Here is a 26,403-nt window from a genome sequence, read left to right on the forward strand (position 1 = left end):
GGGGTTGAGGAATTTCGGGCTAACATTGATGACGACCCGGAGAGAGCAAAATTTTGGTTGCAAAATACGATTAGGGTGTTTGAGGAACTATCATGTACACCAGAGGAGTGTGTGAAGTGCACAGTGTCGCTCCTATGAGACTCGGCCTACTAGTGGTGGAACACCCTTGTGTCGGTTGTACCAAGGGAAAAAATTACATGGGATTTCTTCCTGGAAGAGTTCTGAAAGAAGTACATTAGCCAGAGGTTTATACACTAGAAAAGAAAAGAATTTTTAGAGCCGAAGCAAGGTCGTAGGACGGTGACTGAGTACGAGCGTGAGTTTGTGAGACTCAGTAAATATGTACGGGAGTGCGTATCTACAAAATTCATTATGTACAAAAGGTTTGAAGATGGTTTGAACGAAGATATTCATCTATTAGTCGGCATCTTAGAGATAAGAGAATTTGTGGTGCTCGTGGAAAGAGCACGTAAGACCAAGGAATTGGCCAAAGAGAAGAAAAGTTCTGAAAGAAGTACATTAGCCAGAAGTTTATAGACCAGAAAAAAAATAATTTTTAGAGCCGAAGCAAGGTCGTAGGACGGTGACTGAGTACGAACGTGAGTTTGTGAGACTCAGCAAATATGTACGGGAGTGCGTATTTACAAAATTCATTATGTACAAAAGGTTTGAAGATGGTTTGAATGAAGATATTCATCTATTAGTTGGCATCTTGGAGATAAGAGAATTTGTGGTGCTTGTGGAAAGAGCATGTAAGACCAAGGAATTGGCCAAAGAGAAGAAAAGAGCTGACATTGAATCCCGAGACTCAAGGAAAAGACAAATGGGGAAATCACAACAGACCTCATCTAAGAGATAGAGCGAGTTTCCTACCTGATCGAATGCATAAGTGGGGTTCTCAAATAAGAGCAAGAACAAGCAGAATACGGCTTCTAAGCTCAAACCACTTCTGTTACGAGTGTTGGTAGCGCTCGGCCAAATAGGCCAGTGTATTCGCATTGTGGTAGGCGTCATTTCAGAGAGTGCCGAGGAAATGAGTAAGGGTGCTTCAAACGTGGATCACTAAACCACTTCATCTGAGACTGCCTTGAATTAGATGGGAAAGAGAAAAAGGAAGAAGTGAGGGCGAGTAGTGCTACTACGAAGGGTAGACCATAGAAGAACCCGGGCAGTGGGGCTAGCAACAGAGGTGCCCCTAGAGATTCAGCTGTGAGGTCTAAGGGTCATGTGCCTACAAGGACATATGTCATTCGCCTTCGCGAAGAGGCATCTTCACCAAATGTGATTACTGGTACTTTTTCTCTTCATGATATTACTATTATTGCTTTAATTCATCGGGGTCTACTTATTCCTATGTATACATGAAATTAGTACCTAGTATGAATATGTTTGTTGAGTCCACTAAATTTGTGATAAAAGTGTCAAACCCGTTAGGCAGGTATGTGATAGTTGATAAAGTGTGTAGAAATTATCCTTTGAAGATTAGAGGTCATTATTTTTCGGCTAACCTAATGCTACTACGTTTGATGAATTTGACCTAATTCTTTGCATGGATTGGTTAACTTCTCATAATGTGATAGTGAATTGTGGTAGCAAGTTCATTAAATGAAATGTGAAAATGGGGATATTATTCGGGTTGAATCAAGTGAACTGGATAACTCACAAGTACTGATTTCATCTTTGACTACCGAGAAATATTTGAGAAAAGGGTATGAGTCCTACCTAGCATTTGTATTGAACACAAAAAGTTAGAAGTGAAAATTGAGATAGTGCCAGTGGTAAGTGAGTATCTAGATGTATTTTCGGAAGAGTTGCCCAGATTGCCTCCAACTAGAGAAGTCGAGTTTGGTATCGAGTTGGTTCTTGGTACGACACCTATCTCGATTGCTCCGTATAGAATGGCTCCAATGGAGTTAAAGGAGTTGAAGGCTCAATTACAAGTGTTAAAGAATATAGGTTTTAGAAGACCGAGTTATTCACCGTAGGGTGCTCCGGTACTTTTTGTGAAAAAGAAAGACAGGTCGATGAGATTGTGTATAGACTACCGATATCTCAACAAGGTCACCGTGAAGAAAAAGTATCCCTTGCTAAGAATCGATGATTTTTTCGATCAGTTGAAGGGAGCCACTATGTTTTCTAAGATCGACTTAAGGTTTGGTTACTATCTGTTAAGGGTTGAGGAGCAAGATGTATCGAAAATCGCCTTTAGGACGAGGTATGGGCATTATGAGTTTCTTGTTATGCCCTTCGATTTAACAAATACTCCTGCGGTATTTATGGATTTGATGAACCGCATTTTCCAGTCGTATTTGGATAAGTTTGTAGTGGTCTTTATCAAGGACATACTGATTTATTCGCGTGATGAGAGTAAGCACGCGGAGCATCTGAGAACTGCTTTACAAAACTTGAGAGATATACAATTATATGCCAAGTTCAGTAAGAGTGAATTTTAGCTTAAAGAAGTTGGATTCCTAGGACACATCGTGTTGGGAGATGGAATCAAAGTTGACCCATGCAAGATCCCGGCCATTATTGAATAGAAACCGCCGAGGAATGTGACAGAGGTTCGAAGCTTTTTGGGTTTAGCTGGATACTACAGAAGATTTGAAAATGGGTTCTCAATAATAGCTACTTCGATGAAAAAGTTGTTACAAAAGGATGTCAAGTTTGAATGGATAGGGAAGTGCCAACAAAGTTTCGAGAAATTAAAGGCTTTGTTAACCGAAGCCCCAGTTTTGGTGCAACCAAAATCGAGGAAAGAATTCATGGTATATAGTGATGCCTCCTTAAATGGATTGGGGTGTATGCTCATGCAAGAAGGCAAAGTGATAGCATATGCCTCAAGACAGCTAAAGCCACACGAGAAGAACTACCCGACGCACGATTTAGAGTTGGCCGCTATTGTATTCACGCTGAAAATTTGGAAGCATCATTTGTATGGTGAGAAATGTCGAGTATTCATCGACCATAAAAGTCTAAAGTATTTGATGACTCAAAGGAACTGAATTTAAGGCAACGAACATGGTTAGAGTTGATAAAAGACTACGATTTGGTGATCGACTACCACCCCAAAAAGGCTAATGTAGTAGCCGATGCATTGAGTAAGAAATCATTGTTCGCGTTGAGGGCTATGGATGCTCAGTTGTCAGTGGTTGATGATGGTTCAATTCTGGCAGAGTTGAGAGCTAGATCGAAGTTCTTGCAAGACATTTGCGAAGCTCAGAATAACGATAGTAAATTACAAGCCAAGAGAACTCAGTGTGAGTCGGGTGTCGAATTAGAGTTTAATATTGTTACTGGTGAGTAAAAAATAATTAACAGGAATTTTTGTTTATTTCCTTTATTAACATTAACAATGAATAACAACGAGCAGCCATATACAATTGGTGGAAAAAAAGAAGCTCTTATTACTATTACAAATTTTGGCTACAAGAAGGCTTTTTCTTATCCTCATGAATAAGATAATACTATACTATTTCCTATGCTTATATTGCTTCTATTTATTTTATTTGTTGGAGCTATAGCAATTCCTTTTAATCAAGAAAGAATGCATTTGGATATATTATCAAAATTATTAACTCCATATATAAATCTTTTACATCAAAATTCAAATGATTTTGAGGATTCGAATCAATTTTTTAAAAAATACAACTTTTTCAATGAGTATAGCTTGTTTCGGAATATTTACAGCATTCCTTTTATATAAACCTTTTGATTCATCTGTACAAAATTTAAACTTACTAAATTCATTTGTGAAAAGGGGTCCTAAAAGAATTTTATTGGGTTCGTTTTAGGGATTGGCGACTTACCCATTCCGTGACTTTGGCACTGGACGTTCCAAAAATGGGTACTATCGAGTCGGATGAATTCAATAATAGACGCTTGGTGGCATTCCAACTTTCCTTCTCCTTTCAGGACCTATCCGAAAGAGAATCCAGTACTTCTCGGTCGTGGATATCTGAATAGGGTGAACCACCCCGTTGATATCTTTGCTTCGAAACAAAATAATTAGAATAGAATTAGGCTCGGTCAACTGGAATGTGTTGTATGATGTACCGAGGCTGAATTTCTGTACCCAAGGATGAAAAGCTTATTTAGAAGATTTTACGAGAGGCACATAGTGGTTGTTTGTCTATCCACCTGGGTAGTGTGAACATGTACAATGATTTGAAGAAAATGTACTGGTGGTCGGGAATGAAAAGAGACATTTCCAAGTTCGTCTCTAAGTGTCAAGTTTGTCAACAAGTGAAGGCCGAACACCAAGTACCCTCGGGTTTACTTCAGCTTGTGATGGTTCCCGAGTGGAAATGGGACCGAGTAACAATGGATTTTATGTCAAGATTGCCTTTGACACCAAGGAAAAAGGATTCAGTTTGGGTCGTCGTTGATAGACTTACTAAGTCGGTACATTTTATACCAGTGCGTACCGACTACTCCCTTGAGAAATTGGTCGATCTTTATGTTTCTGAGATCGTGAGACTACATGGAGTGCCCTTGTCGATTATCTTAGATAGGGATCCGAGGTTTAGAAGAGGTTGCAAGGACCTTTGAGAACAAAATTGAATTTCAGCACAGCTTTCCACCCGCAAACTGACGGTCAGTTAGAAAGAGTAATTCAGATATTGGAAGACATGTTGCGGTGTTGTATTCTCGAGTTTCAAGGCAATTGGGAAAGGTATTTACCCTTGGTCGAATTTGCCTATAACAACAATTATCAATCAAGTCTGAAAATGGCACCTTATGAGGCTTTATATGACGTAAGTGTCGAACGCCTTTATATTGGACTGAGTTGAGAGAGAATCAGATTCACGGGGTCGATTTGGTCAAAGAAATCGAGGAAAAGGTTAAGGTGATTCGTGATTGCTTGAGAGGTGCATCGGATAGACAGAAATCCTACGCGGACTTGAAACGGAAAGAGATCGAGTTTCAAGTCGAGGACAAAGTGTTTTTGAAAGTATTCCTATGGAAGAAAGTCCTTAGATTTGGTAGAAAAGGCAAACTGAGTCTGCGGTTTATTGGACCTGAGAGAATTGGGTCGGTAGCATACCAATTGGCCTTGCCTCGAGAACTAGATAAAATTCATGATGTATTCCATGTATCGATGTTGCGCCGCTATCGGTCTGACCCTTCACATGTGATTTCACCGAGGAAATTGAAATAAGCCCGGATATGACCTATGGTGAAGAACCGATTAAAATTTTGGATCGAGAAGTCAAGAAGTTAAGGAATAAAAGTGTAGCACTCGTAAAGGTTTTGTGGCATAGACACGGAGTCGAGGAAACCACATGGGAACCTAAAGAGACTATGAGAGATCAATATCTTAACTTATTCACCGGTAAGATTTTTGGGGATGAAAATCCCTAAGGAGGAGAATTTTAACAACCCGATTTTGGGCCTAGTTGGAACAGTGGTTTTGATACCACTAATCTAAGTTCAGAGAAATTATTTTATTATTATTTTAGGGTTATAACATGTTTATATTAGTGCATCAAAAATTTGGTGAAGTAATTTTAGCATTTGTGAGCTTAATTGCGAAAAAAGACTAAATCGAATAAAGTGCAAAAGTCCTATTTTGATAGCCAAGGGTGTCAAATAGCTAGAGAACCTAAATTTGGGGTCTTTAAAAGGAAATTAGACCCTTTAGGATAGCATGGCCGGCCATAGGAGACAAAGGTGGTCAAAAGTCAAAATTTTGGTGAAATTAGGTGTTAAAATTGAATAAAATAAAACAAAGAGTAAAAGTTGTCATTTTTTTCATCTCTCTCTTTCTTCTCTGCCAATTTTTATCCAAGAAAATGGCCATGGAAGCTTGAAACACTTTCAGCAACTTAAAGCCTTTTCAAGTAAGTGATTTGAGGGTTTTTCTTGAATATTTTTGTACTTTTGAGATCCTTGTAGCATGAGCTTTCTAACAAGGGGACCATTTGGCAAAATTGTTGAAAGTCTAAGGTTTTTCCATGATATTAGACGTGTTGATTTCTGAAATTTTATGGAAAAATATGAGTTATAGTTGTGAAATAAACAACTTTTGTGAAGTAGTTTTCATGGAAACCCTAATTAAGGACCATTTTGCATAAGTTGTAAAATAGATGATAAATGTGTGCAATAATGAGAATTGTGGGCTGCTTCTAGTATAAAAAGTAATCGGCTAGACTTAAGATATGAAGAAATTTGATAAAAATAGATTTTCGGACCTAGGGGTAAAACGGTTATTTTGCAAAAGTATAGGGGCAAAATGACCATTTTGCCCAATTTTTAAATTGTTGAGTACCTAGATTAATAAAATGATTAAATTCATAATTTTTATCATTTTAGATTAAGAATTACAAAATTCGGGCCTAGACCAGGGAAAAGCAAAGCTAGCAGACTAAGCCGAGACAGCCGCCATATTTTGAATACCAAGGTAAGTTGTATGTAAATAATACAACTACATTGTCAATATATGTGTTTGAATTGATATAGCATGAATTGCTTGCTTGTGAAAATAATTATGTATGATGAAATTTTGAGGTAGTAAAATGCCCGTTTGAACCTTAGGGAATAAATCGGATATTCATGCCATGACATTCGGGACATTTGTGTGCTAGTGTAAGACATGTCTAGGACATGCATAGGCCATATTATGAGAGCCAGTGTAAGACCATGTGTGGGACATGGCATCGACATTAGCATTGAGACGAGAGCTATTGTAAGACATGTTTGGGATATGCATCGACCTAAGCCAGTGTAAGACATGTCTGGGACATGCATCGGCTACATGGTGTGCCAATATAAGACCATGTCTAGGACATGGCATCGGCACGAATACGTGAGAGTCAATGTAAGACCATGTCTGGGACATGGCATTGACTTAGCGTGAGAGCCAGTGTAAGACCATGTTTGGGACATGGCATCGGCATTATACCCTATGTCTGAGGCTTAATGACTATCTGATAGTATTTCAAATGGTTCAATGGTGAGGGTTATAGTTTAAGTAAAATGAAAAAAGCATAACCATGTTATGAGTGATACAGGTACCTAAATGAAATGCATGAGATGTGAGCTTAGTATATGCTATGTGAATTGGGTTAGATAGTGACGAGTAAGTTGTGCTTATGCCTATTTTAGTGTTATGAGCATGATGATGAATGGCAAACTTGTCGTTATATTTATTTTCATACAACTTACTTGGCTTTGTGATTACCCTATTTTCTTTCTATTTTCTTATAGTGCTGCTAGAGTAGCTCGAGGATTATTACCTACGTCGGAGAAGCTAGTTACACTATCATCTGAAGCACTTGGTATAGTTAGATCATTTATTTTGATTATGACATGTATAGGACCTTGACTTTTGAGTTTTGTGTCATTGTTATTTGGCTAAATGTGTTGGCTTACTTTAGCATTTGATTCACTATGTATATGGCCATGGAAAATGGCTAATATTAGAGGTTTATATATGAATGCAAGATAGTCTTTTATGAATGTGAAATTGTTAGCATGGTTAAATATAAGAAATGTATGTAGGCCTTACCTATGGTTGTTTGGCTGAGAAATCATATTTAGTTAGACCTTGATATGTTGGTTGGCATTAAATTGTGTTTCAGGGTGGCAAAAAAGCTTGGTAAATAGTCTTATATTGTCCACATGGGTAGACACAGGGGCGTGTGTCTAAGCCGTGTGTCAGCCCTATAGGCATGTTGGCCGGCCGTGTGTCCCCTCCACGTAAAATTTGTAAGTCAGAATGCACGGTAGTAAATACACGAGCAGAGACACGGTCGTGTGTCTCAGCCGTGTGGAGGATACGGCCTCTGGCCACGGGCGTGTGCCTTGGCCGTGAGCCTCAATTTGGATGTTGATGTCAGAAACAGAATGTCAAGGTTTTTAGACACGGGCATGTCGTGGCCATGTGAGGGACACGAGCGTGTGTCAGGCCGTGTGAAAACCCTTGTAGGTTCGAATTTGGAATTTAATTCACATGGGTATGGGACACGGGCGTGTCCCTAGATGCTTAGGACGTGTGTGTCACATGGACTATCATCACGGCCATGTTATAAGGACCACATGGGCGTGTTGCCCTTCCACATAGGTGTGTGCCCTATTTCAAAAGTCACTTTTTTATTTAAATCGGTTTAGGGACTTGAGTTGGTTCTGAATGGTTTTAAATGAAAGTTTGAGGCCTCGTAAGTCCACATTAAGGAGTTTAAATAAAGTTCGGAAAAGTTTTAAATGTGATCAAGTCTTGGTGATTCGGAAATGTTTGATAGTAGATGTTTAAGTTGAGTAACACCTCTTATTCCTTCCCGGCATAGGGCACGAGTGTGAGGTGTTACAATTTGACAGAACAATAAATTCTCGTATTTTCATGCCCCCAGTCATCATTCTAATTTCATCATTCAGCCCTTCTTCAAGCTGAATACACATTTCTTCTTCTATTGTTATAATTTCCCAAGCTATCTACTGAGGTATACAAATTCCCTCTCGTATTCGGGTACTGACTGGTTTCCCTGTCGCAAGTCAAGAAATTCCCTCTTCTTTTTATCTAAGTATCTCTTGTCGACATATTTCCTTTTAAACTCACTCTGAAAGAATTCCCAAATAATTTTCTCTTTTTGCACCACGGTCACTATAGTTATCCACCAATTATATGTTTTCTCTTTCAGTAGTGACACAACGCATATCAGATCATCTTCGAAAGAACAAGCTATTTCCTCAAAAACTCTTATAGTATTCTGGAGCCAATATTCAGCTTTCACAGGATCATTATCTGACCTTCCCCTAAATTCTTCAGCCCTACACTTTCTAAGTTTTTCGATCGGAGTACGTTTATTAGATTCAGTTACATGAGGACGTGAAGGTACAACCAGAGACACTTCAGATGGTGCAGTAGGGGGAGGAGGTTGCTGAGCGAAGTTTCTTTCTCGCATTAACTCACTAAACTATTGATTCATAAACCCGAAAAACAAATTTTTAAATTTTTGTTCTTGAGTCAGAGGAATTGGGACATTACTACTTGTCCCGTGCCCAGATGTCTATACTCTACTATTAGCCTCATCATGTTCAGCATGTTCGGATCTTTCTAACATCTTTACAATCTATAAGAAAACAATGATTAGATTGAATCATACACATCACTATCGCAGATTTATATGGCATATGTTTCTATACTATTTACACATTACTATCATTCCAAGAATCGACTAAATCGAAGCTCTAATACTAATAAATATAACACCCCTAACCTTTATCCTTCTCTAGAACAAGGTTACAGAGCATTACCAAACTTTACGGATTAAATAGGGATATTTCACAACCTTTGTTATACATACCAAGAATCAATTATATAACACTCATATTGTCCCTTAGATATGGGTCCACGAGACCCAATATACACCTTAGAAGTGATTCAGGACTAAACTGGATACTTAGGGAATTTTTTTTCTAAAATTTTAAAAAATTTCTTAAGAGCAAGGGGACACATACCTATGTGGCCGACCGTGTGGCTCACACTAGGAGACACACTTGTAACTTCAGCTATGTGGGTATAAGATGTGAGGCACACGGCTATGTCCTAGCCCGCGTCCTTACCTGTGTTACTCCTTGACATGGGTCACACGACCGACCACAAGTTTGTGTGCAAGGTGTAGGGGTCACAAGGTCAAGACACATGCCCGGGTGCTAGGCCATGTGCAAAAACTTGCGCATTCTTTTTTAAATTTTAAGGTGCATGGGACACATGGCTAGACCATACGCCCATGTGCCAGGCCGTGTGTTACACACGCCCGTGTGGATGAAAATAGGCCATTTTATGACCTCTTTTCTCACCTGTTCTTGACTTCAACCTACACACACCAATTTCATACGTATAAACCATAATAAGATCTCCAAAACAACCAATTCCTAACTTTAATATGATTATATTATCACATATATTACAACAATCTAAACTAGAACATAAATTAATTCACATATGCAACCACCTATACAAAAATGCTTTACCAATTCATTCAATACCCATACCAACGTTTATACCAAACATGACAAACCATACATATATAAGTTAACATGAAACATAACCAAAATGTAATTTTAACATTTACACAACCATTTCAATCCCTATACATGCCATATAAAACATAGTATATTTAGCAAAATCTACCAACAAGTTAGATAGTATGATTCAATGTGTTGATCTGAGCTCCTAACTTCTCGTAAATCAACAAAGAACATTGAACAATAAAGGTAAGCTTAATAAAACTTAGTAAGTTTGTTGGCTTTAAACATAAATCTTACCGAACATACTATAACAATTCATTTAAATAAATCATTCATGACACATTTGCTGCCAACCACAACTTTAATTGATGAATTAACTTGTTTTATCTCAAATTTAATAATATCATTGAGTCTACGTACAATAATTCCATATGTCACTTACCGAATTACCAACCTTTTTCAAATCAATAAACGTCTTACGAATATGAGTACATCGTGTACGGAAGCCTGAAGGCTACACAAAAGCACATAAGTGTTAAATAGAAACCTGTAATGTGACAGCCCAAAATTGACCCTAGTCGGGAAGTGGTTTCGGGACCGCTAAACCGAGTCACCGAAATGTTTGAATGTGATATTTATTGTCTAGAATATGTAATTATGAATGTGTGAAAATTTCAAGCTTCGATTTAGTCGATTGCATGTGAATTTAGTCAATAGGACTTATGTGCGACATTTTTGAAATGTGATAGGTCGAAGCATAAGGACCTATTAGAGCATGAAATAAAAAGGGGGGACTTGCATGTCAAATTCCCCCCCTAACTAGTAGTGGCCGGCCATGACAAGCATGGTAGACCAAGTGTGATGGGCAAGACATGTCATAGACATGTTGTGTTGGTGCATCATGGGTGGAAAAAAATAAAATAAGGAGCATGGGCATAAAATAATGAAAGGGAATATGATGAAAACAAAAAAAAAATGTCAAATTCCCCCCCTAACTAGTAGTGGCCGGCCATGACAAGCATGGTAGACCAAGTGTGATGGGCAAGACATGTCATAGACATGTTGTGTTGGTGCATCATGGGTGGAAAAAAATAAAATAAGGAGCATGGGCATAAAATAATGAAAGGGAATATGATGAAAACAAAAAAAAAGTGTGTAGTTGTTTCCCCCCCCCCCATTGCCGTGAGTTAAAGAAAAGAAAAGAGAAAATTTTGTTCATCCTTTTTCATCTTCATTTGGCCGAAAATTCAAAGGAAGGAGGAAGGAGTTCTTGCTTCATGTTTGGTTTGGAAGAGGATTAGGAGGAGGTTTGGCCATACTTGTATCTAGATCAAGGTATGTTTGAGGTTGTGCCATGAGATTCATGCATGTTTTTAGTTGCTAGCTTGAGTTCTAATTAGCCCATGGTTCAAATCTTTGCTATGACATGGGGATGATATTCGGCCTAGGTAGATTTTGTGTTAATGCCATTGCATGCTAAATATGAAGCTTGTTAATGATGCATGTGATGGTGGATTGATGATTCTTGAATCTTCTTTTTAGCATTTTTGAGTGAGCACATATGTGCATTGGTTGCTAGATGGAGAAGAATCGGCTAGCAAGTTGTGTGCTAAGGCCGAATATAATTTTTGTATATTAATGAGTAATGCATGTGTTATATTGATGGAAAGGGAGAGGATGCTTTACTAGTGTATATATGTGTGTATTAGCCAAGTTTTGAACTTGAAACAAAAGGGTGTTTAGTCAATACAAGTGACCATACTTGTAGAATGTATTAAGTGTTGAAATCGGCCCCAACATAGACATGCATATTCGGCCATAGGAAGGAGATTGGTGTTGCATGTATTCGGTTAGAGGCAAGCATATTGATGCTTTTGTCTTGGCTTAGAAAATTCGGCCAAGGGGGAAAAATTAGCTAAAATGTTGAGTTTGATTCATGATTCCGTACATATGTGACTTTAATGTCTAATGTATAAAAATGGGCTAAGTGCCTTGTGTTCCTCTTTCCGATGCTCAAATGATTAAATCAATTTATTTGTTTAATTAAGCTCAAGAGCAAAGGGGAACTAAATCCGATAAAGGGTATGGTAATGTGTATGTACATAGGGGTTGGTAATGTGAAGCAAGTATGATATCGAAAATTTGTGCATATGAAATTATTCGTTTAGCTATATGAATGCTATACTTTTGCTGTGCTGGAATTCCTTGCTCAAAACTTACTAAGCATAAATTGCTTACTCCGTTTCTTTGATCCTCTATTTTATAGATTTTGGTTCTCCAGCTATCGGACTCGGGATTTTGAAGTCGAAGTCGCCCACACTATCAAAGCCCCCCCTTTTGGTACAATTTTGGTTGAACTTCGAAATGGCATGTATAGGACTACCCATTTGTTGTGGGTCATGGACCCTTTGGACTTGTATAATTTTGGATAGCCATGCGAAAATGGCTTATATATGTTTGAGTATAATGTTATAATCATTTGGTGTGGATATGCTTGACAAGGATTGGCCATGGGAATGGTTAATCACTATCATAAATTGTGCTATTTATGCAAAAAGGCTAGTTGAATCATGGAAACCATGAAATAGGTAAAGTCTACCTTAAAGGCAGAAGCTGACAGCAGCAGTGATGTAGATTTGGAAAATCACTAAAAATATTAGGAATGTAATTAAATAGTGAATAAATTATGTAAACGAACCTTGATGAATCTATTTTCATAGGAAAGTAACGAAACAATCATACGGACAGTATGTTAAGAGATATTCAGATTCTTGTGAGACAGGGCCAGAACGGTTTCTGGATTTCCTGTTCCGACTTTGGAAATTCATTATAAATTAACCAGAGACAATTAGGAGTCAATCCATATATGTATAGATTCCTCTCTGAGTCTAGTTTCTATATAAAGAAACGGCATCAGTATTGAAGCCCTGTACAGGGAGATATCCAAGTCGTAATGCGCAAAGGTCAGTGTAGTCGATCCCAGTAACATGGGAGAATTTGTCTAATAAACTGTACTAATTGGCCCAACCAAAAATTCTAGAAAAAAATATTTAGATGGGTATATGAGTCTAGTTTCAGGGAAAATTTACGGAACTGGATTCTGAGTTTCTGAACTCAAGATATGGTTTTTAAAGCGACTAGTACGCAGATTGTCAGTGTCTGGGAAAGTTTTTTAAAAGTCTGTTAACACCTCGTGTTCGACTCTGGTGACGGTCTCGGGTTCGGGGTGTTACATTTGATTGGTATCAGAGCTACGGTTTAGTCGATTCTAGGACTACCGTAATGCGTTGGGTCTAGCTATCCATGCCATTTTATGTGATTATTTGATAGTGTGGTGATTTCTGACATTTGCAAATGTGTTTATTTATAGTAATGGATCCCGATCCCGACCGAGCGGTAGCTGATGATCTTGAGAGTGTAGCGCCTGCTCCCGCACAAGGGACAGCGCCGGTGAACTCTCAACCTAATGCTAGTAACCCGAATGATGAAGCTAGACAAGCTTTCTATAGCGTGATGAATGATTGGTTCAACCAATACATTCGAACTAATACGGCTGTTCCACAACCTCCCTTCCCGACTAATACAACCCCGGCACCTACAATACCTCCGGTAATTGACCAAATAAGGTCAAATAAGCCCCCAGTTGATAGAATCCGAAAACATGGGCCTACTGAATTTAAAGCTACGGATAGCGACGATGCCGAGCAAGCTAAATTTTGGTTGGACAACACTATCCGGGTACTCGATGAGCTATCTTGTACACCCGATGAATGCCTAAAGTGTACTATCTCCTTGCTACGTGATTCTGCCTACTATTGGTGGAGTACTCTGACTTCTGTTGTGCCCCGAGAGCAAGTAACTTGGGAGTTTTTCCAAACTGAGTTTCGGAAAAAGTATATCAGTCAGAGATTTGTTAATCAAAAACGGAAGGAATTCCTTGAGCTTAAGCAAGGTTCTATGTCAGTTACTGATTACGAGCGAAAATTTGTTAGACTTAGTAGATACGCTCGGGAATGTGTTTCGTCCGAGGCTATCATGTGTAGACGCTTCGAGGATGGGCTGAATGAAGATATAAAAATGTTCGTTGGCATTCTTGAAATACGAGAGTTCGTAGTACTTGTCGAGCGAGCTTGTAAAGCCGAAGAGCTTAGAAAAGAAAAACAAAAAGTTGATGTGGGAACTGGAGAGTTTCGTAAAAGATCTTCGGGAAAGTCTCTTCAACAGGCATCGAAGAAATTTCGAGATGATGTGGGCTGGTCGAGAGGCACTTCGGGCCTTTTTAGACGAGATCGTGATCGACCCCCTGTGGGTACACGAGGCACTTCGGTCGCCAGTGTTGGGAATGAACGTCGAGACAGAACGAAATGTCGATATTGCGGTAAATGGCATTCGGGGAGTTGTAGATTCCCTGACCGCTCCTGTTACAAGTGCGGATCAGTTGACCACTTCATTAAAGATTGCCCGAGGTTGTCTGAACAGAATGTAAATCAGAGTGGGAAACCGGGTGCTACCACTGCTCGAGGTAGACCATCTGGAAATACGGGCAATGCTAGTGGTGGTCAGAGAGGATCTAGAGATGCTACGACCAGATCCGAGGCTCGTGCGCTTGCTAGAGCTTATGCTATACGTGCCCGCGAAGATGCTTCTTCGCCTGATGTTATTACCGGTACTTTTACTCTCTTTGATACTAATGTAATTGCTTTGATTGACCCCGGTTCTACTCATTCTTACATATGTGAAACCTTAGCATCCAGTAAGACTTTACCTATTGAGTCTACTGAGTTCGTAATTCGGGTGTCAAATCCCTTGGGTCGTTACGTGCTTGTCGACAAAGTGTGTAAGAAATGTCCCCTAGTAATTCGAGGTTCCTGTTTTCCGGCGGACTTGATGCTTTTGCCGTTTAATGAATTTGATGTTATTCTCGGGTTGGATTGGTTGACCGTGCATGATGCTGTTGTGAATTACAAAAGCAAGACGATTGAATTGAGGTGCGCAAATAACGAAGTAATCCGAGTTGAGTCTACGGACTTGGATAGGTTGCCAGCTGTAATATCCTCAATGTTGGCCCAGAAATATGTAAGAAAAGGGTGCGAAGTATACCTTGCGTATGTACTTGATGACAAAGAATTAGAAAAGAAACCTGAATCTGTGCCAGTGGTTTGTGAATAACCGGATGTTTTTCCTGAAAAATTACCGGGTTTACCACCTGTTCGGGAGATAGAGTTTGGTATTGAGCTTGTACCTGGGACTACGCCGATTTCGATGGCTCCGTATCATATGGCACCAACCGAGTTAAAAGAGTTGAAAGCTCAATTGCAAGAATTGACGGATAGAGGTTTTGCTCGACCAAGTTTCTCACCTTGGGGTGCACCAGTATTGTTCGTGAAAAAGAAGGACGGAACCATGAGGTTGGGCATGACTATCGTCAGCTGAATAAAGTGACAATAAAGAACAAATATCCGTTGCCGCGTATCGATGATTTGTTCGACCAACTGAAGGGAGCCTCAGTGTTCTCAAAAATAGATTTGAGATCGGGCTATTATCAGTTGCGAATTCGAGATTCGGACATACCCAAAACTGCCTTCAGAACGAGATATGGTCACTACGAGTTCTTAGTGATGCCGTTTGGGCTCACTAATGCCCCTGCGGTATTTATGGATTTGATGAATCGGATCTTCAGACCATATTTGGATCGGTTCGTAGTTGTGTTCATTGATGACATCTTGGTCTATTCAAGAGATGAGACCGAACATGCTGAGCACCTGAGACTGGTGTTGCAAATTTTGCGGGATAAGCAGTTATATGCTAAGTTCAGTAAGTGTGAGTTCTGGTTAAGAGAGGTTAGCTTCTTGGGTCATGTGGTATCCGCATCGGGTATTCGAGTTGACCCGAGCAAAATTTCAGCCATACTTAACTGGAAGCCTCCAAGAAATATTACCGAAGTTCGGAGCTTCCTGGGGCTCGCCGGTTATTACCGACGATTTGTCAAAGGTTTCTCGATGATAGCCACACCAATGACGAAGCTACTTCAAAAGGATGTTAAGTTCGAATGGACGGAGAAATGTCAGAAAAGTTTTGATCAACTAAAAACTTATTTGACTGAAGCTCCAATTTTAGTGCAGCCCGAATCAGGCAAAGAGTTTGTCATTTATAGTGACGCATCCCTACTTGGGTTGGGTTGCGTATTGATGCAAGAAGGTCGAGTGGTGGCCTATGCGTCGAGACAATTAAAGCCACATGAGAAAAATTATCCGACCCATGATCTTGAACTAGCTGCCATCATATTTGCTTTAAAAATATGGCGACATTACTCATTTGGTGAAAAGTGCCATGTATTTTTGGATCACAAAAGTCTCAAATATTTGATGACTCAAAGAGACTTAAATCTGCGACAAAGACGTTGGCTTAAGTTGTTGAAAGATTACGAGCTTGTCATTGATTACCACCCGGGAAAGGCTAATGTGGTTGCGGACGTCTTAAGCCGGAAATCATTGTTTGCTTTACGAGCGATGAATGTGCACTTGTCTGTTCTACCCGACAATGTGTTAGTAGCTGAATTAAAAGCCAAACCATTATTGATTCATCAAATTCGTGAAGCCCAGAAAGTTGATGATGAATTGGTTGCAAAACGGGCTGAGTGTGTTCCGAACAAGGAATCGGAGTTTCAATTTGATGATGATGATTGTTTGAGGTTCAGAAGTCGTTTGAGCGTTCCAAGGAATTCGGAACTCATTTCGATGATTCTGAACGAAGCCCATTGTAGCCGAATGTCAATTCACCCGGGGGTACGAAAATGTACAACGATTTGAAACGTTGGTTTTGGTGGCATGGTATGAAACGAGACATCTCTGACTTTGTTTCGAGATGTTTAATATGTCAACAAGTGAAAGCGGAACATCAAGTGCCTTCAGGATTACTTCAGCCGATCATGATACCCGAGTGGAAATGGGATCGAGTCACAATGGACTTTGTGTCCGGACTGCCATTGTCAGCAAGTAAGAAGGATGCAATTTGGGTTGTTGTTGATAGACTGACTAAGTCGGCTCACTTTATCCCCGTGCATACGGATTTTTCATTGGATAAACTAGTCGAATTGTATGTTTCTCAGATTGTGAGATTACACGGGGTACCTATTTCTATCATGTCGGATAGAGATCCGAGATTCACCTCGCGATTTTGGAGGAAATTGCAAGAAGCTTTGGGTACCAAGCTGCATTTTAGCACTGCTTTTCACCCCCAAACCGATGGTCAATCTGAGCGAATAATTCAGATACTTGAGGATATGTTGAGATGTTGCATCCTCGAGTTCAGTAGTTCATGGGAACGGTATTTACCTTTGATTGAATTCGCTTACAACAATAGTTTTCAATCAAGTATTAAGATGGCACCTTACGAGGCTTTGTACGGTCGTAAATGCCGTACACCATTGTTTTGGACCGAGCTCGGTGAAAGTAAAATTTTCGGAGTTGATTTGATTAAAGATGCCGAACAGAAAGTAAAGGTAATCCGTGAAAGTCTGAAGGCAGCCACAGATCGTCAGAAATCGTATGCGGATTTGAAACGAAAAGACATTGAATATCAGGTGGAGATAGAGTGTTTCTTAAAGTTTCGCCTTGGAAAAAGGTACTCAGATTTGGCCGTAAGGGCAAGTTGAGTCCGAGATTCATTGGACCGTACGAAATCTCCGAACGAGTTGGTCCGGTTGCGTATAGATTGATTTTGCCCCCTGAACTTGAAAAGATTCACGATGTCTTTCATGTTTCAGTGCTTCGACGTTATAGATCCGATCCGTCACATGTGACTAATCCCTCAGAAGTTGAAATTCAATCTGACTTGAGTTATGAAGAAGAACCGATTCGTATCCTAGCTCGTGAAGTGAAAGAGTTGCGAAACAAAAGGGTTCCGTTAGTTAAGGTGTTATGGATCAAACACGGGATCGAGGAAGCTACTTGGGAAACCGAGAGCTCGATGAAAGAACGATACCCAAACCTATTTACCGGTAAGATTTTCGGGGATGAAAATTTCTTAAGTGGGGGAGAGCTGTGACAGCCCAAAATTGACCCTAGTCGGGAAGTGGTTTCGGGACCGCTAAACCGAGTCACCGAAATGTTTGAATGTGATATTTATTGTCTAGAATATGTAATTATGAATGTGTGAAAATTTCAAGCTTCGATTTAGTCGATTGCATGTGAATTTAGTCAATAGGACTTATGTGCGACATTTTTGAAATGTGATAGGTCGAAGCATAAGGACCTATTAGAGCATGAAATAAAAAGGGGGGACTTGCATGTCAAATTCCCCTCCCTAACTAGTAGTGGCCGGCCATGACAAGCATGGTAGACCAAGTGTGATGGGCAAGACATGTCATAGACATGTTGTGTTGGTGCATCATGGGTGGAAAAAAATAAAATAAGGAGCATGGGCATAAAATAATGAAAGGGAATATGATGAAAACAAAAAAAAAAGTGTGTAGTTGTTCCCCCCCCCATTGCCGTGAGTTAAAGAAAAGAAAAGAGAAAATTTTGTTCATCCTTTTTCATCTTCATTTGGCCGAAAATTCAAAGGAAGGAGGAAGGAGTTCTTGCTTCATGTTTGGTTTGGAAGAGGATTAGGAGGAGGTTTGGCCATACTTGTATCTAGATCAAGGTATGTTTGAGGTTGTGCCATGAGATTCATGCATGTTTTTAGTTGCTAGCTTGAGTTCTAATTAGCCCATGGTTCAAATCTTTGCTATGACATGGGGATGATATTCGGCCTAGGTAGATTTTTTGTTAATGCCATTGCATGCTAAATATGAAGCTTGTTAATGATGCATGTGATGGTGGATTGACGATTCTTGAAACTTCTTTTTAGCATTTTTGAGTGAGCACATATGTGCATTGGTTGCTAGATGGAGAAGAATCGGCTAGCAAGTTGTGTGCTAAGGCCGAATATAATTTTTGTATATTAATGAGTAATGCATGTGTTAAATTGATGGAAAGGGAGAGGATGCTTTACTAGTGTATATATGTGTGTATTAGCCAAGTTTTGAACTTGAAACAAAAGGGTGTTTAGTCAATACAAGTGACCATACTTGTAGAATGTATTAAGTGTTGAAATCGGCCCCAACATAGACATGCATATTCGGCCATAGGAAGGAGATTGGTGTTGCATGTATTCAGTTAGAGGCAAGCATATTGATGCTTTTGTCTTGGCTTAGAAAATTCGGCCAAGGGGGAAAAATTAGCTAAAATGTTGAGTTTGATTCATGATTCCGTACATATGTGACTTTAATGTCTAATGTATAAAAATGGGCTAAGTGCCTTGTGTTCCTCTTTCCGATGCTCAAATGATTAAATCAATTTATTTGTTTAATTAAGCTCAAGAGCAAAGGGGAACTAAATCCGATAAAGGGAAGGAAAAAGTGGTCGAATAGCTATCGGAATCGTTCGACAACACCCGAGGTAAGTTCTTGAGTAAAAGAGCTTAAATTATGATTTGATTAGATCATGTTTTAAGCAAACCAAAATCATGCTCTTTGTGTGGCTATTGAGCCGAAATTGCAAGAATGATAAATGTCTTGTGTTTGAGTTTTACTAACGAAAACGAAATACGAATGTGCTATGATTTTATTGTTAAATGTGCATGGTTATTTGAATGATGTCCGGGCTAAGTCCCGAAGGCTTTGTGCTAAGTGACCAAATCCGGACTAAGATCCGAAGGCATTTGTGCGACATACTAATTCCGGGCTAAGCCCGAAGGCATTTGTGCGAGTTACTAAATCCGGGTTAAGTCCCGAAGGCAATTGTGCGAGTTACTATAACCAGGCTATGTCCCGAAGGCATTTGAATGAGTAGCTATATCCGGTTAAATTCTGAAGGTACGTGATTTGGGAATGAATGATCTTGCTGTAAAAATTTCAGTAAATACTCTAGAAACATCCCAACATTGAGGTATGTTTCGTATGTGCTTGAATTTAGTTGAGCCCTTACAAATAAGTATTCGCTCAGTTGATAAACGAGCTACCGGCCTTTGGCTAAGTTGATCTTTTGTGTATGTACATAGGGGTTGGTAATGTGAAGCAAGTATGATATCGAAAATTTGTGCATATGAAATTATTCGTTTAGCTATATGAATGCTATACTTTTGCTGTGCTGGAATTCCTTGCTCAAAACTTACTAAGCATAAATTGCTTACTCCGTTTCTTTGATCCTCTATTTTATAGATTTTGGTTCTCCAGCTATCGGACTCGGGATTTTGAAGTCGAAGTCGCCCACACTATCAAAGCCCCCCCTTTTGGTACAATTTTGGTTGAACTTCGAAATGGCATGTATAGGACTACCCGTTTGTTGTGGGTCATGGACCCTTTGGACTTGTATAATTTTGGATAGCCATGCGAAAATGGCTTATATATGTTTGAGTATAATGTTATAATCATTTGGTGTGGATATGCTTGACAAGGATTGGCCATGGGAATGGTTAATCACTATCATAAATTGTGCTATTTATGCAAAAAGGGCTAGTTGAATCATGGAAACCATGAAATAGGTAAAGTCTACCTTAAAGGCAGAAGCTGACAGCAGCAGTGATGTAGATTTGGAAAATCACTAAAAATAGTAGGAATGGAATTAAATAGTGAATAAATTATGTAAACGAACCTTGATGAATCTATTTTCATAGGAAAGTAACAAAACAATCATACGGACAGTATGTTAAGAGATATTCAGATTCTTGTGAGACAGGGCCAGAACGGTTTCTGGATTTCCTGTTCCGACTTTGGAAATTCATTATAAATTAACCAGAGACAATTAGGAGTCAATCCATATATGTATAGATTCCTCTCTGAGTCTAGTTTCTATAGAAACAAACGGCATCAGTATTGAAGCCCTGTACAGGGAGATATCCAAGTCGTAATGCGCAAAGGTCAGTGTAGTCGATCCCTGTAACATGGGAGACTTTGACTAATAAACTGTACTAATTGGCCCAACCAAAAATTCTAGAAAAAAATATGTAGATGGGCATATGAGTCTAGTTTCAGGTAAAATTTACGGAACTGGATTCCGAGTTTCTGAACTCAAGATATGATTTTTAAAGTGACTAGTACGCAGATTGGCAGTGTCTGGGAAATTTTTTTAAAAGTCTGTTAACACCTCGTGTTCGACTCCGGTGACGGTCTCGGGTTCGGGGTGTTACATGTAAGGGTTGAACGGAAGCTCATAAGAGCTAAACAGAAACCCATAAGGGTTAAACTGAAGCTCAAAAGAGCTGAATTGAAACCTAGAAGGGTTAAACTGAAACTCATATGAGTTAACTGAAGCTCATGAGAGTTAAAAGGAAAGCAACCATAGAAGTTCACAACAAATGTTGAACCCTGGTTTACTTGGGTAGTTTGTCGTTAATTCCTCTTTCGCACTGAACGACTATACTCAATCCTGCGTTTCATTCATTCCGGACATTCAATTCAATTTCCTAACTTTAAAAAATAATTTTATTTTCACAAATGATATAAATAAATACACATTACTACACATCAATTTAATTTATAATATTAAAATTTAATTTGAGCTAAATTGTAAGTTTGTAGTAGTTAGGGACTATTCTGCTAATTTCTCTTTTTCAAGTTGATCTACGGGCTGTTGATCTAAAATGAAAAATTATTCATTCATTAGCATATATTTCAATTTCAATTTACTTCACAATTAATACCCCTTAATTTTTGAAATTACAAAATTATCCCAGCTTTTACAATTTTTACAATTTAGGCCCTCACCAATTATCCCGTCAATTGAGCTAATTTTTTTCTCAATTGACAATTTATCTAATTATTCTAGACTATCTTACAGCCTTTGATACATATAAATTTAATAGCAAACCCTAATTCTTTAATTCTTCACAATTTAGTCCTAAAATCAACTTCTATTGAAATCACTTGATAAAATCATCATATAACAAAATTAAAGCTTCAAATCCATGTTAATTCATCATAAAAATTCAACACTCATCAATGGTAACTTTCAAAATTATCCATGAAATCAAAAACTAATGCAGTAGATAGTTGGACCTAATTGTAAAAGTCTCAAAACATAAAAATTACAAGAAATAAACAAGAATTGAACTCACATGGAGTAGAAATATAAAAAAAATAGCTTTAAAAGCTCTCCTATGGCTATTTTTGGCTGAAGATTGATGAAGCAATATCTAGAAAATCTTTTATTTGTTGTTTTATTTGTTTCATTTTACAAAATTTCCAATTTTTCACTTGTTTCACCTAATTTTCATGATTTTTCTTTGCTTATGCCGCACAAGCCATCCTCTTTGGCTCATTTACCCTTCAAGTCCTCCCTCATTTAACATTTAGGCTATTTAATCACTTTAGCAAATTTTGCACCTTTTTCAATTTAGTCCTTTTTAGTTAATTAACTATCAAAACGTTAAAATTTTCTAACGAAACTTTAATACTAACTTTATGATACTCTATAAACATTTATAAAAAAATTACGGCTAGGTTTATAAAATCGAGGTCTCGATACATCATTTTTAAAACCACTTAACCTAACAAATTCTTTTAAAACACAAATTACAAATTCAAAAATCTTTCTAAGATCACACTTAACTTGTAAATAGTAAATAATAAAATTTTTGAACTCACTTGTCGGATTTAGTGGTCTCAAATCACTGTTTCAAACACCACTTAAAATTGGGCTGTTACACATCCTACTCCTTGGACTATGTATGACTATGCTGAGCCCACTTTGGTTGGGGCTAAATCGAGTATTGTTAAACCAACTCTTGTTGCTCACAATTTTAAATTTAAGTTGAACACAATCCAAATGCTCATTTAGCTAAATTTCTGGAAATCTGAGACACATTTGAGATTAATGGCATTACTAATGATGCAATACGCTTATGGTTGTTCCCATTCGCTTTGAGGAACAAGACAAAACAGTGGTTAAATTCACTTCCACGAGGTTCCATCACTACTTAGGCTCAAATAACTAGGAATTTTTTGTTGAAGTATTTTCCACCAGCCAAAATAGTCAAGTTGAGGAGTGACATCTCTTCTTTTATTCAATTTTACCTTAAGATACTTTATGATGCAAGGGAGAGATTTAAGGATATATTGAGAAGGTGTCCTTATCATAGACCACATTTATGGCTCCAAGTTCAAACTTTTTACAATGGTTTGAACCCCTCGACTAGACAGATGATTGATGCAGAAACTGGTGGAACATTGAATAACAAAACACCAAAGGTAGCCCAAGAGTTTATTGAGAAAATTGGCAACTTAAGAGTGTAAAACCTACAGAGGTAGCTGAAAGTGTTTACATTGGTGTAGTCTCTATGTTGGTGAGTCAAGTTGAAGCTCTTGGTAAGAAATTTGATGGTTTGAGTTGCAATAAACAAGTGAATCTAGTAACACAATGTGAAGCGGCTAGAGTAGGAATGATCAGTCCGGAATATTTTCCCTTCAAGTCTATCATAGAGCATGAGGACTTTATGGGTATTAATTCTAGACCTTAAAATAACCCCTGTAGTAATAATTATAATATGAGATAGAGGAATTATCTGAATATTTCTTGGGGTGATCAAAGAAATCAAAGGTCACAACCCCCTTCGGGTTTTCACCAACCTTATCAGCAAGAAAAGAAACCAAACCTTGAGGAAATGTTAGCTAAATTTATCTTGATGTCCAAAACTAGATTTCAGAACACTGAGACAGCTTTAAAAAATTAGCACACATTAATTCAAGGACTTGAATCAAATTGGATAGCTTGCTAAACTAGTTTAGAAGAGACAGCAAGGTAGCTTACCTAGTAACACTGAACCCAACACAAAATAACATGCAAAATCAGTTACGTTGAAAAGTGGGAAAGTGTTGTCCGAACCAGAAAAGAAGCCAAAACAAGAAACTGATGATAAAGATAACGGGGTGGAAAAAATGAGAAAATTCAGACAACGGTGCTTAAGGAATACAAACCACCAATTCCATATCTGAAAAAGTTGAAAAAAAATAATTTGGTAAATTTCTTGAACTTTTTAGTGAGCAAGATGTTTCCTGTTATTTTATTGGTTCTATTGATAATGCAATTCAAGATTCCTTACAGGAAATTATTTATAGGGACATGTTGGAACTGTGTATTGTTCGAGGTGATGAGATCAATGGAGATAATTCTGTGACAAGTGAAATTAGATTTAATCTGGATGCTAATGAGTCTTCACTGAGACAAAAAGATTTTGAGACTATTGAAGTAAGTAAAAAATTGAAGTTGAAGCCCTCCATTAAAGAACATCCCAAAATTGGAGCTAAAGCAATTACCAAATTATTTGGAGTATGCATTGCTTGGAGAAAACTCTACATTTCCAGTAATTATTCCTTCAAACTTGAAGCTGCATGAGAAAGATGACTTACTACAAAAGCTGAAAGAACACAAAAGAGCTATATCCTAGAAGATTTTTTATATTAGAGGGGTCATTCCTTTTTGCACCCATAAGATCTTAATGGAAGACGAGTATAAGCCATGTGTGCAAGCTCAAAAGAGGTTAAATCCCAATATGAAGGAAGTTGTAAAGGCTGAGGTAATTAAACTTCTAGATGCTGGAGTTATTTGTCATATATCTGATAGTACTTAGGTGAGTCCTATGCAAGTTGTTCCTAAGAAAGGAGGCATGACTATTATGGCTAATGAGAAAAGCGAGTTGGTTCCAACAAGAATAGTCACAGGGTAGAAAATCTGTATTGGTTACAGGAAGTTGAACAATGCTATAAGGAAAGACCATTTTCCTCTGCCCTTCGTGGATCAAATGTTGGAGAGGTTGACTGGTTACATGTACTACTGCTTTTTGGTTGGATTTTTTGGGTATTTTCAAATCCCAATAGCTCTTGAAGATCAAGAAAAGACAACATTTGCATGTCTATATGGTATGTTTTCTTACTAAAGAATGTCTTTTGGATTATGTAATGCCTCTGCTACTTTTTAATGTTTCACGTTAGCCATCTTTGATGAATTCGTGGAAGACATTATGGACGTATTTATGGATAACTTCTCAATATTCGGTAATTATTTTCATCTACACCATAAAAATTTGAAATGAGTTTTAATGAGATATGAGAAAATGAACATTATGCTTAATTAGAAAAGCGTCACTTCATGGTTCAAGAAGGGATTGTTTTAGGTCATAAAATTTCTAGTAAAATGACTGAGGTTGATAGGGAAAAAAATCAAAACCATCGACAAACTACCTCCCCCTAATTTAGTTAAGGCTATCAAAAGTTTTCTAGGATATGATGGGTTCTATAAGAGATCTATTAAAGATTTTTCCAAAATAGTGAAGCCTTTAACTAATCTGCTATAAAAAAAGTGCCATTTTATTTCAGTCAGGAATGTTTAGGGCATTTAAATTTCTTAAGGAAAAATTAATTAATGCCCCGATTATGGTTGAACTTGATTGGAATTTACCTTTTAAACTAATGTGTGATGCGAGAGATTTTGTAGTAGATGCAGTTCTTGGATAGCGAAGAGACAAGCACTTTCAGTCGATCTATTATGCTAAGAAGACTTTGACAGACTCACAAGATAATTATACAACTACAAAAAAAGAATTTCTACATATGGTTTTTGCATTTAATAAATTTAGACCTTATTTAATACTGTCTAAAGTTATTGTGTATACTGACCATTTTGTGCTTTGCTACCTTCTTACTAAACTAGATAGAAAACCTAGATTATAAGGTGGACTTTATTATTTCAAGAATTTGATTTTGATGTTAGAGACAAGAAGGGAGCTAAAAATCTTGTAGTAGACCACCTTTCAAGGCTCGAAAATCCACATCTTGAGAAGCTTGATGAAGATGCAATATTGCGAATTACTAGTTTCTTGAAAAGTGGCTCTATGTGGTAATTGATTCTGAAATCCCTTGGTTTGTAAATATTGTGAATTATTTGGTTGCTAATATTATACCAAAAGGTTTATCTTTACTGATGTGAAAAACTATTTTTGGGAAGACACTTTTCTTTTTCATGTGTATGCAGATCAAGTGATTCAACGATGTGTTTTGGTACAAGAAGGGAATAAAATTTTGGAGCATTGTCACTTTAGGCCGATGAGAGGACATTAGAATGGGGTTAGAACAACACATAAAGTCCTTGAATTAGGTTTTTATTGGCCCACATTGTTCAAAGATGCTAATAGGTATGTTTCTTATTGTGATAGATGCCAGAGGACAGGGAAATTTCCAAACATGATGAAATGCCTCAAACTTATATGCTTTCTTGTGAAATTTTCAACATTTTGGGTATTGATTTCATGTGACCACTTCCTAGTTCTTATGATAATAGATATATACTGGTAGCGGTGATTATGTGTTGAAATGGCTTGAAGCTCAAGCTTTGCCAACTAATGATGCTAGGGTGGTAGTCAAATTTCTTAAAAAAAATTTCTCTTGTTTTGGAG

At 38.0% G+C, this 26,403-nt stretch overlaps 1 protein-coding gene across 1 annotated transcript; it reads left to right on the plus strand.

Moving 5' to 3' along the window:
* The first annotated feature begins 2,024 nt into the window (after positions 1-2,024).
* LOC107889962 (uncharacterized) lies at positions 2,025-3,307 on the plus strand. The gene is made up of 2 exons (XM_016814494.1): positions 2,025-2,215; positions 3,013-3,307. Exons 1-2 carry the CDS (start codon positions 2,025-2,027, stop codon positions 3,305-3,307), a joined length of 486 nt encoding a protein of 161 aa, XP_016669983.1.
* Positions 3,308-26,403: the final 23,096 nt, after the last annotated feature.

Source organism: Gossypium hirsutum, chromosome A09 (genome assembly GCF_007990345.1).
Source record: "Gossypium hirsutum isolate 1008001.06 chromosome A09, Gossypium_hirsutum_v2.1, whole genome shotgun sequence".
Lineage (NCBI taxonomy): Eukaryota > Viridiplantae > Streptophyta > Magnoliopsida > Malvales > Malvaceae > Gossypium > Gossypium hirsutum.